Source organism: Tupaia chinensis, unplaced genomic scaffold, assembly GCF_000334495.1.
Source record: "Tupaia chinensis unplaced genomic scaffold, TupChi_1.0 Scaffold147340_1, whole genome shotgun sequence".
Lineage (NCBI taxonomy): Eukaryota > Metazoa > Chordata > Mammalia > Scandentia > Tupaiidae > Tupaia > Tupaia belangeri.
Window position 1 is genome coordinate 182,553 of NW_006207191.1, and position 12,277 is coordinate 194,829.

Genomic DNA, 12,277 nt, shown 5'->3' on the forward strand with positions numbered 1-12,277 from the left:
AAAAAAAAGTCAAGATGTATAAGAAGATTATAGGCTGGCTCATAAGTATACAGACTGATCTACGCGAGGGATTATTCAAAAGGAGGCAAAGGATACGCATCATGAACACACTGGGTAGTTTCCCTCCCCTGCTTTTGAGATTTTTAGCACCACACAGAGCTCACAAACTCTGTAACTGTGTCAACCACCATGAGAAGAGAAAAATAAGGACATATGCTGAGTTTTTCATAATACTAAATTTATTCCACTTAAAGGAATGTCTTATATTCTGAGATTATATCCTTCAGTCTTTTTTTAGTCCTCAAACATTTCTTTTATGAAATGACAGTGAAAGTATATGATAACTGCTATTTTTTATACATTTCATTGACAACTTAAAAAATTGATCACTCTGTTGTGGTCCGATATTGTAAATTTTTTTTTTCATATTGCACAGATTTTTGAAACTTACATGTCTGCTAATCTCCCACCTGGAAAAATACACATTAAATAGTAAATGGTTACCAGCCTATTTGAAATAAATCTCAATTAATTAACATGTACTTCAAAGAGAAGACTTAAAATATTATTTTTCATTCTTAACAGCTCTCTTCATAAAGCTGTTCCATGAGTATACTGAATTCATCATTAACAACTACTAAGCAATTAATGAAACACCGCTGACAATTTGACAGGAGTGAATTTAATAATAGCAATAAATACAGATGGGACTACATAAATTGAGGAGGTTCTGATGCAAAACTCTTTCTGTGTAGATGGATCTCACTTTCTCATCTGAAATGAATCAAGAAATTAATTATGATGAGGATCATAACAATAAGGAAAAAAATCAAAACAAAATCCATACTCTGATACGCCTTTATTCTTGTTACCAACCGCCCACTTCACATACACCGAAGCCAACAGATTCAAGGAAGCTCCAAAAAGAAGGTCACATTTAGGATGAAGTAGCTCCTGACCTCGTTGTAAACCTGTGCATGGCAACAGCTTGCCCCAGGACAGGCCCTCTGGGTCATTTATTGGAAGATTGTGTAGCAATCAAATGCAGTTGCACAGGATTGGCCGGACTTGCTTAAAGACAGAGTAGGCTTAGGACCAAGGTTCTAGGCAACCTTCTAACCCATCTTCCTTTACAGTGGAGGCAGATTTTGTTCCATCCTCTAATCTCCTCTGAACCCCTTCGCCTTCCAGCACCTCCATCTCTGGGGGAGTTTACCTGGAAAGGGCTTGACAATGATGTTTGCCACAGCTACCCACCTGTGTATGGAAAATCGCTGGCCCCAGTCGAAGTCCTTACAGAGCTGTTTCCCCCTGAGAGTCGTCCTTCTTTATACAGAGCTAAAGGCAAACACAACAAGGCAATGAGTTTGCCTGTTTTTCTAAGATTTGTGGACAAATCGTTGGAATGCATTGAGGAGGCTCAGGGACAGGAGCTGTAGAAATACAGCCACCTCTGCCCTTGCTCAGGTCTCACTTAGAGACCATGTAAGATGCTTCCAGAATTCTTAAACAAATATTTCATTGTTTATAGAAAAAAATTTCTTTGGATTGGATCAGGGGTTGGGGTGAATTTTCTCTTAGGAGACATTGTTGGGAGACACTGTTTATCATGTTTTGAGGAAAACGATGAACTCAGCCTAGGGCATACTGGCCTTTCCTTAGAGGGTTTCTGCTGTATTTGCCCTCCTTTGGCACTGGATTCATTGGCAGAGTCAAATGCGTGGCATGAACCTATTCATACATGTGCTCTGAATCACGCCGGCCAGTGAGGTTAATCACTCAGCAATTCATATGCCAGCCCACTGCAGCCAGGGTGTGTGGCGTGTGGCTTTTCTCAGGAGGTAAGGACAGATGCCTTCTTTTTTTTTTTTTTTTGAGAAGTTTTTTCGCTATAGGGCGTGTGCGCTCGCCAGACAGACAGAGAGAGACAGAGAGACAGAAAGCGAGAAATCACCCCCCGGGGGGATGGTCACGCCGCAATCCCTTCTCCTCCATTCTCCTCTCGGGATCTTGGGCATGCACACACACGCGCCCGGCGTGAGTTTTAAGCCACCGGGTCCGGGACGCGAACCGCGGTTGACTACGTGGGAGTCCAGCGACATAGCCATCACGCTAACAGCTGGTTCCCCAGGACAGGTGCCTTCTTCATGCAGCTCTCTGAATCCAGAGCAGATGTCTTCCCTATATTTGTTGATTGCACCATAGACACAGTAATGATAAAAGGAATTTAAAAAGAAAAAAAAAAATCAACCCCAAATTCTCTACCCCTAACACCACTGCTGGGTTTTAGTTGATTTATTTCTTCCATGTGTGTGAAACAGAGTGAATGAGAGAGAAAGAGAGAAGCAGGCATTTCCCAACAGAGTCTTCCTGCCACCATCCATTCCCGGTTTCGCCCAATACAGATCATGGGCACATGGTTCTGGTGTGTGCAGGGAGGCCTTGGGACACGAACCCAGGATGTTTCCATGTGAGGCCAGTTGTGTCTGACCCCCACCATAACTATTTCCATTCAGGCCGCCTCCATATGCACTCTTACTCTTGGAAAAGTTGTATAAAACCTATATAGTTGTATAAAACTTGTATAAAAGTGCATGCATATATGCACTTTTAGTCCCTTGAACAACTTAATTTTAGATCTCATGATAGAGAAGCCAGATTCAATTTTACCCAAGGATGGGTGTAACTGAAGTCATTTACACAGCCAGTTTTCAGCTGTTACTTAGATGACTTTTTACCTAAGCAGTTTAGAATACTTAGATACCTTCATTATTCTTTTCCTTCTAGCAATCAGCCCAAAGCACAGTGTCAGGAAGATCACAACACATGCAGCTATAATGGGTTCTTTTGGCACAGTCGCAGCTTTATCTGTTAGAAATACAAACACAAAGAAAATGAGCGAACATCCGTATGCTTCCCATGTATGTGCCTGTGACACCTTTGCCATGATCTTATACTTTTCCCATCCTCTTTTTTTTTTAAACGAATTACTCATTTAATTTTAAAATGATCATTATTATTATTAATTCACCATTGAGAGACATGGGGCAGAGGGAGGGAGTGAAAATACAAGCTGCCAGGTCCGGGACTTGAACCGTGGTAGACCGCATGGGAATCCAGTGCCCCAGCCACCGTGCCACTTGCTGGCCCTACCCATTCTCTTAATTAAATCTTCCCAGCAACCCTAAAGGTAGATATTATTGTCACCATTTTACAGATGAGGAATAGGGATGTTGAGAGGTTAGGTTTCTTGCGCAAAGTTACAGAACTGGAAACGGCAGAGGCGGATTTTGAACCCATTCCTCGCTGGAGCAATAGTTTGTTGCAGTGTGATGACTCCCCCTAAATCAGACCATTTAGTGCTTTCTTCATCCACAATTTATTTGCCACTCGGAAAGCAGAAATAGATTGATGGGGCTGGCAGGTGGTGTGGTGGTTGAGGATGCTGGATCCCATATGGCTGACCGAGTCCCAGACCTGGCGACTTGCCTTCTAACTTTCCCTCTATAACTTTCTCTCTCTCTCTCTCTCTCTCTCTCTCTCCCCACACACATACACCCCTCTGGTCAAATGAAAATAAATAAATAAAGTTAAATAAGATAATTCTTAAAAATAAAAAAAAGAAGAAGAAAGCAGAAATAGATTGAAGTCAATGTTTTTTCCTGCCTTTTGAAAACCCGAAAGATATCAGAAGGTATCCCACAGGGAGGAAAAGAGGGAGGAAAGCTTTGGGAATAAGAAAAGGGACAAGAAGGAGAGGCCTATGGGTCCCAGGGGCAGTGTGGATCCTTAAACTTGTACCCCTATAGTGACTCAAGCAGGTGACAAGGCATAGAAAGTAGCCCCTAGAAAAGGATGACTCTGACCATTAGACTTCCCAATCATGGCAAAACTTTCCATATTTATAAGTGACCTAGAAGCACAGCACAGAGTCTGCTTTTTTTTTTTTTTTTTTTTTGCTATAGGGCACGTGCGCTTGCCATACAGACAGAGAGAGACAGAGAGACAGAAAGCGAGAAATCACCCCCCAGGGGGGATGGCCCGCAATCCCTTCTCCTCCATTCTCCTCTCAGGATCTTGGGCCCTCCCACACACATGCCTGGCGTGAGTTTAAGCCACTGGGTCCGGGACTTGAACTGCGGTCGACTACGTGGGAGTCCAGTGACATAGCCATTACGCTAACTGCTGGTTTCCACTTCTAACCTGAACTCAGAAGAGATCAGCAGCAGCCATGATAGTCTTAAAGAGAAGTCCATTTCTTTATTTTCTGAACACCAGGTAAGCTCAGAGCTGTTTTATTATTGGCCATTAGAGGCCTAATGCCTGTGTTTGCAAGCTTTCCAAGAGCTTATGAAAATATCTAAGACCTGAGAAGGAAGGTGGGGAAGGGAATGCATTGGCTCCAAAATACTGGGTTGTCAGAAAAGTCATGACATATTTTTTTCTGTGTTTTCTACCCAAAAATGCGTCATGACTTTTCCGAAACCCAATATATAATGAAAGTGGCAAAATTAATCAAAATTAATAAATGTTTAAACATTATAAAATGTAATTTTGTGTCGAGTATGATTCAATTGTTAGATAATAATGTTTAGGGGCCAGTGGGTGGCACGTTGATTAGGATACTGAACTCCCACATAGCTGATGGTGTTCGAGTCCCAGACCTGGTGGCTTGAAAATCACACCAGGCATGTGTGCATGTGTGCCCAAAATCCTGAGAGGAGATTGAAGGAGAAGGGATCGTGGCATGGCCATGCCCTGGGGACTGAATTCTCATTTGCTTTCTCTCTGGCAAGCACAAATGCTCTATGGCAAAAATCGAAAAATAAAAGAAATAATAAAATAATATTTAAACCCCAAGAACAAAATAACTATTGATAACAAAATTCAAAATCTATGCATGTTATACAAAATCCTTTTAAGGGACAAGCATCTGGCATATTGGTTACATTGTTGGACTCCCACATAGACGTCTTGGATCCGGAGGCTTGAAACTCACACTGGGCACATGTGCGTGCATGCTCAAAATCCCAAGTGGAGAATGGAAGAGCAGAGACTGTGGTACGGTCATCCCCCTTGGGGAATGATTTCCTGCTCTCTGTCTCTCCAGAGAGAGCACATGTACTATAGCAAAAATCTCTCTCTCTAAAAAAAAAAATCCTTTTAAAATATTTACAGAGAGGGATCAGCAGGTGGCACAGTGGTTGAGGAACTGGACCCACATGGCCCTCCACAATTTGAGTCCTGTACCTGGTGGCTTGCTCTCTCACTTTTGCTCTCTCTCTCTCTCTCTGCTGAGTGCACATGCTCTATAGCAAATTTTTTAAAAAATAATAAATAATTCTTTAAAAAATGTTTACAGGGAAAAGTAGACTCAATGTCCTTTATTTAAAAATGCTTGCTAATGTGGGATGAAACTCTCAAAAGTAAAAGTGCTTAAGATCAATAAATGTTTCTAAATGACCTTGTCTAAGTCACTGAATCCTGAGGCTGCCTGATGCTTTAAGATAGCTTAGATAAAACTTTAGAAATTTAAAGGAGATTAAGAGTGTCAGTTAAGTTTTATGGATTGAGGTATATGCAACAAGTGTTTACTGAGTAGTTAATATGTGTTAGGTGCTTTTGCTCTGCAAAACAAAACAAAACAAAAAAACAGGTACAAAAGTCTCTTCTGGCTTCATGGATCTCATAGTCTAGTAGAGTAGACAGACATTAAGTAAACAAAAATTACAGCTTGAGAAGAGCATTAAAAAAGAAGCGTAGGGACCAGCAGTTAGCATAATGGCTATGTTGCTGGACTCCCCTGTAGTTTGACTGCGGTTCGTGTCCCAGACCTGGTGGCTTAAAACTCACGCCCTGCGCATGTGCGTGCATGCCCAAGATCCCGAGAGGAGAACGGAGGAGAAGGGATTGCGGCATGGCCATCCCCCAGGGGGGTGATTTCTCGCTTTCTGTCTCTCTATCTCTCTCTGTCTGTCTGGCAAGCGCACGCGCCCTATAGCAAAAACCTCTCCAAAAAAAAAAAAAAAGCATAAAATAGCATACAAGAGGCAAGAATCTGGGTGGACAGGAAATGACTTTAGATAAATCTAATTTCATAGCCCAATACCCATATATCTCAAGATTATGAATAGGGTTTATCCCTGTCTCTTCCCCAAACCCACCAAAAAAAAAAAAAAAAGTATCACACTTAGTCATTTTAACCAATTATCTTTTAGTTGTTTTCTTCCCCATTATTTGTCCAGCTCCTGCTCAGGATAGTTGTTGGAAGTAAGTGGATTAAGCATCATCTGCCCTCTCTTTACTGTTTCTAAAAATTATTCTTATGGGACCAGCAGTTGGCGTAATAGCTACGTCGCTAGACTCCCGTGTTGTCGACTGCAATTCGAGTCCCGGACCTGGTGGCTTAAACTCACGTGGGGTGCGTGTGTTGCAGTGTGGCCATCCGCCCTGGGGGGTGATTTCTCCCTTTCTGTCTCTCTGTCTCCGTCTTTCCGGCTAGTGTATGCACCCTATAGCAAAAACTACAAAAAAAAAAAAAATTATTCTCATGAAGGTGAGGGTTGTAATAACCCACTGGAGAAATTTCGTTCAGTGAGACTTCTTCTAGTAAGCTCTGGCTCTGTAGCAGCCACCTCTGGGACACACCAAAAAGCCTTCGCCTTGCTGGGGAGCCTCTCCATTGCGTGTCGAGAGAGAAGTCAAAGGAAGGGCAAGTAAAGGTGAGATGATTAGGAAAAGAAATCAGAAGCTAGCCGCAGGTTGGAATATTATTTTTACCAAGCCAAATGAAATGTATTTACATGCGTTTCCCTCCAGAGACCATCTGAAATAAACTGCCTGACGCATAGACTCACTTTAGAGTCCACATTTCCGTGGAAAATGACTTGGCAAGTGTAAATAACTGCATCTCTTCCCTTGTCCTGCTTCATGTTCTTATTTGTAACCAGTCCTGGTAGTTCCCCACCCCTCCATATTCATTACGGTAAAATAGTTTCGACACCTGGGTTACACCTGCTGCTCAAGAAAAGTTCTGTGATGTCATTTCCAGCTTCGTGTGGCCTCCTTTAGGATCTACCCCCCTGAGCCGCCGAGCTGGAAAACTCGGCATTTGGCCTGAGCACCAGGGCAGGGAGCTTACGTTCAGAAGGCAGCCACTGGCTAGGGAAGTAACGACGTGGCAAAATCAGAAAAACAAGTTGGTTTGGAAGCGCTCCACCCAAAACAAGTTTCTGCTCACCTGAAAGCCAATTTGCCAAGCTGGCATCCTGATTGCCACAGAATCTGTATTTTTATTTATTTATGTTTAATGTGACATAGAGCAATTACGATGTCTTCTTAACCAAGAGGGAGACTGTAATTCCTTAGTCTCCAAGTGTGGCCTTGACAGCCAGTTAGGATGGCACGGCATGAGGCCCTTTTGACCATGTTTTTGTGGTCCCGGCTGAGATGAATAGCCACAAGCTTCAATGTGATGCCCCTTCTACTGCTTCTGCCTCACACAGGTCCTTGGGTTATTTGCGGGTTTGATTTTTAAAGCAAGTAGCCCCTGGGCATGCTATCACTGCTCTGTAGGATAAATTACTAAAAACTGCCAGTTAATCACAGTGATGGGTATTCTGCTGGCAGCAGCTCTTCCTTCCCACCAACCCCTCTGTTTGCCTCCCAGATCTCCTTGAAGGGGAGGAAATAAGACTTGAGATGGTTCCTTCAGTTCAACGTTTCTGGCAGGGATTCAGTCGACTTCCTGGGGAGTGGCAAGAATGGCAATGAGTGGGTACAAGGAGATGAATGACAATGTGAATAATGTTCTAACAAGATTCAGGAGCCTCAGCGTGCCTGGCTGCTCCTCACATACTGGCTCAAGTCCAAAAAAATGTGTGCAGGAGCATTTTTTTGCATTTGCTTCACTGAGTATCTTGCTTTTCTCGTGTTTGAGCAAGAAATATAAGGAAGGAAAATCCCTTGGCGCTTCATTTGTTCTCTGCTGTGGCAAAGGTGATAAAACTAAATAAAAATGTGAAGTCAAGTTGCCAGCAGGTGGCATGGTGGTTAAGGGCTCTGGATTCCCACATGGCTGATCATGGTTTGAGTCCCAGATCTGGTGGCTTGCTTTCTCTCTCTCTCTCTCTATCTCTGTCTGGTCAAATTGAAAATAATAATAACAAATGGAATTAAATAAATAATTTTTTAAAAGGCAGTCTCCCTCTATGGAGCAGCATAATTACCCTAACATAACAGGCTGGAATTCTTATGGAAAATTCCCTGGGTAGGGATAATTCTCCAAAGAAAATCCCAGCTACTAATTATATTTTTTTAGAGTTTTTTTTTTTCTTCTTCTTCTTCTTCTTCTTTAGGGCATGGGCGCTCTCTGGAGAGACAGAGAAAAACAGTGCTAGAGAAAGTGAGAAATCACCCCCCGGGGGAAATGGCCACATCACAATCCCATAATCTCTTTGCTTCCATTCTCTTCCTGGGATCTTGGGCACGTACACACGCAGTGGAATATTCAAGCCAAAGGGTTTGGGACTCACACTGCAGTCATCCATGTGGGAGTTCAGCAACACAACCACTACGCCATCTGCGGCCCCAGTTATAATAATTATTTGTCGTTACCCCAAAATGAATGAGTTCTGCACTGTGCTGCATATTACTTAAAAGGAGAGTTACCTTTAACAATCAGGTGAAAATCCTTGGTCTCTGTCTCCAGAGATTTTGCAACACAACTGTAGGTTCCATTGTCAGATTTCTTGACTTTGGTGATTGACAGCTGGAGAGACTCGCTTGTCTGTTGGATTTGGTAGTTTTTCTCTAAATTCAGGATGCTGCCGTTTCTATGCCACATCATTTGAGCCTGGGGGTTGGATTTCACGTTGCAAACCAACCTCACATTACTGCCTTCCTCAACTGTTTGGAGCTCATTTCCACTTAGGAGAGGGGGAACTGCAAGATTCAAGCATTTAGGTTTGATTAGCAGATAAGCAGTAGTTCATTGTCAGTGTCCAAGGTCTTTCTTCAGTCTCTCTCATGTAGCCATTTATTTATTGCAAGAAAAATGTATTGAGTGCCAAGTACTGGGCCAGGAACTAGGGATACAATGGGAAATAACACAACAGTTCCAAACCTCATGGATTTCCTTTTTTGATTTTGCCAGAAAGCATGTGTGTTCACCAGAGAGAGAGACAGACACACACAAACACACACACACAGGGAAAGTGAGAAAGCAACCCGCAATCCCTTCTCCATTTCTCTTTCTTTTGGGATTCTGAACATGTGCACACATGCACCTGTGGGTTTCTTCAATCCCCCAAGTCCAGGGCTCCAACCATGCAACCAGCCGTGTGACATCCAGCCACCTCAACCACCCCAAGTTGGTCCCTTATGGGATTTTTAATGTGATGGGGAAGGCAAACCATAAAATAATATGTGATTACAATCATAATATCTATGACAGTTAATCTGCACCAAGTGGACAATTTGTAACACTCCTGTGGGTATATACCTTGGGTCTTTGCACTCCAAGAGTTAATATAATAAACCAGTCTTGTGTTTGTGTTGGGTATAATAGTATACTATTAAGAAGACAGGCAATGTAGTTAGCCCTAATTCTACCTACATCGCTTACTGCAATTTTGAGACAGTTACTTAATTGCTAAGGCCTCAGTTTCTCCATCTATTATTATTATCTTTTTTTTAAAGAGGTTTTTGCTATAGGGCGTGTGCGCTTGCCAGACAGACAGAGACAGAGAGACCGAAAGCGAGAAATCACCCCCCAGGGGGAATGGCCACACCGCAATCCCTTCTCCTCCGTTCTCCTCTTGGGATCTTGGGCACGCACGCACACATGCCTGGCGTGAGTTTTAAGCCACTGGGTCCGGGACTCGAACCGCGGTCGACCACATGGGAGTCCAGCGACATAGCCATTATGCTAACTGCTGGTCCCGTTATTATTATCTTAAGATAATAATCATAATATCTACCTCATAAGTTACTGTGAAGATTAACCGAGAATTTCTGTAAAGAATTTATTACAGTGTAAGCCAGCCAGTAATATGGTGGCTAAGGCAGCTGGGTCCTATATCATCAACATCATGGTTTGAGTCCCAGACCCAGAAACTTGAAAAATACGCCAGGTGTGTGTGTATATGTATGCATGCCCAAGATCCCCAGAGGAGAATGAAGGAGAAGGGATTGTGGCACGGCCACCCTCAGCAGGTGCTTTGTCATTTTCTCTTTCTCTCTCTCACTCTCTGATGAGTGCACATGCCTCTAGCAAATTACAAAACAAAACAAACACACAAACAAAAATATATATACATATATCACAGGCTAGTTTATATTCTTATTATGGTGATGGTCGTAATTTTCAGGGCTACGCGCACTCTCTATTTTGCATTTGATCTAACCGCATTTACCCTGACCACTTACATACCAATGCACACGGACATTTCCTCAGTGGTCCTCTAGAAATACTGTCCTCCTCCCAGAAGGTGTTCCAGTCGTGGCACTCCTGGCATCAGAGGGGAGTGAGAGAGTCTTTCCCATCCCTCCATGTAAGGGCCACCATAAGGGCTGTGACAGACCCACAGAGAGTCAGACACACTTATCCTCCCTACATGATTCCGATCCTTACCCTCCATCAAAGCTTCCACCTAGAGGGGAAACGGCTGGGCTTTCCTGAGCTCTTCTTCATGCCCTTCGCATTTTCTGGCAAAGGTGTGGAATAGTAACAAAATAGTCGAAGGGTGGGCAGTAAGAAAGAGGTAGAGGTGGAAAAGGAAGAAAATTAGGAGCTAGTGTAATCTGCATACTGAATAATTAGACCCTGAGTAGGCTGTGCTATTAATAACTCTCACAGAAGAATGACATTTTGTTGCTCTTTGGAATGAGCTTGAATTCTCTATCCATACCCAACAAGAGTATCGTATGGTGTTCAGATATGTAGGAAGTTGCTGGAATAGAGAATGTAATGCCAAATAGAACAATTCCATTTGTGGTCAGGTCCTGTTAGTCCTTTTTATGAACTATTTAAAATTAATTTAAGCCTATCAACTATATACGAATATTGCTTTCTAAAAAAATCAGTACATTTCAGATAAAGCTAAGGTCCTCTTTGACTCCAACTGGTCATTTATTGGCCTAGAACCTTCCAGACCTTTCTTTAAAAAACAGTTTTCTGCTCATATAGTGTATGCGTAGGAAATGTATTGATTTAGGAGTACGGAAAGGGTTCACGTGAAGGACTTCTCTCTCTCGATAACCTACAAATGTTTCAGGTATATCCACATTGAACCACAGAGATGTAGTTCATTGTGCTTTTCTTACCTTTTTTTAAAGAGTTTTTGTTTGTTTGTTTGTTTGTTTTGCCTTAGAGTGTGTGTGCTTGCCAGACAGAGAGAGAGAGAGACAGTGAGAGGGAAAATGAGAAATCACCCCCAGAGGGGATGGCCATGCCACAATCCCTTTTCCTCCATTCTCCTCTCAGAATCTTGGACATGCTCGCACATGTGCCCGGCATGAGTTTCAAGTAACCGGGTTTGGGACTTGAACTGCAGTCAGCCATGTGGGAGTCCAGTGACATTACTGCTACACCATCTGCTGGCCCCTGCTCATTGTTTTTAAAGTCCTGTAGTGTAGTATATGACCCTAGTCATATCAGTTTGATAAGTGTTGGGTTGTTTTCATTTTTCAAATGCTAAGCAATGCTACAGTAAACATCTTTGTATTTGTTTTATACACAGGTGAATGTATTTTTCCAAGGTTAACATTTAGAAGGAGAAATACTGGGTCATAGGGTAGGCATGCTTTACGTTTTGATAGATATTGCAAAAGATCTGGTCTTGCTTTACACTTGCAGCAACAACATGCAAGAGAACCTGTTTTACCACATCCTCGTCCAAATAGCATATTATTAAGCTTCCACTTAGTTCTTAATCTGCTATGTATAATACTAACAATACTTCCTTTGGATTACACATGATATCCTTATCTCTTTTCATTAGTTCATTTGATTTATGATTGATAAGTTTGTGTCAGTAATCGTCACTATGACTCACTGAGCAATTGGTCCCACACAGATGCTGAATAATACTGACATTTGGGAGTTTATTGTAAATATAATTTAAAACATGGATTGAGCCTAGCAAACTGAAAACAATTTCTTTAAACTACCAAATCTATTATCTACATATCTGCTGTGTCTTTATTAAGAACATTTCAGGAGTAGTCGTAGATTAAGACCCTGAGAATCTGTGTTCTGTTCTCAGCTGCAGCAGGA

General features: G+C 42.3%; 1 protein-coding gene across 1 annotated transcript in view; it reads right to left on the reverse strand.

Annotated features, from left to right (window-relative positions):
* Positions 1-1,293: 1,293 nt before the first annotated feature.
* The window catches only part of TMIGD1 (transmembrane and immunoglobulin domain containing 1), an 18,112-nt gene continuing 7,128 nt past the window's right edge, over positions 1,294-12,277 (reverse strand). Inside the window, exons 3-5 of the mRNA XM_006169617.1 lie at positions 8,671-8,943; positions 2,765-2,868; positions 1,294-1,338 (exon numbers count right to left, since the gene is read on the reverse strand). Coding sequence (XP_006169679.1) covers positions 1,294-1,338; positions 2,765-2,868; positions 8,671-8,943 — 422 coding nt within the window. The remainder of the gene's footprint in view (positions 1,339-2,764; positions 2,869-8,670; positions 8,944-12,277) is intronic.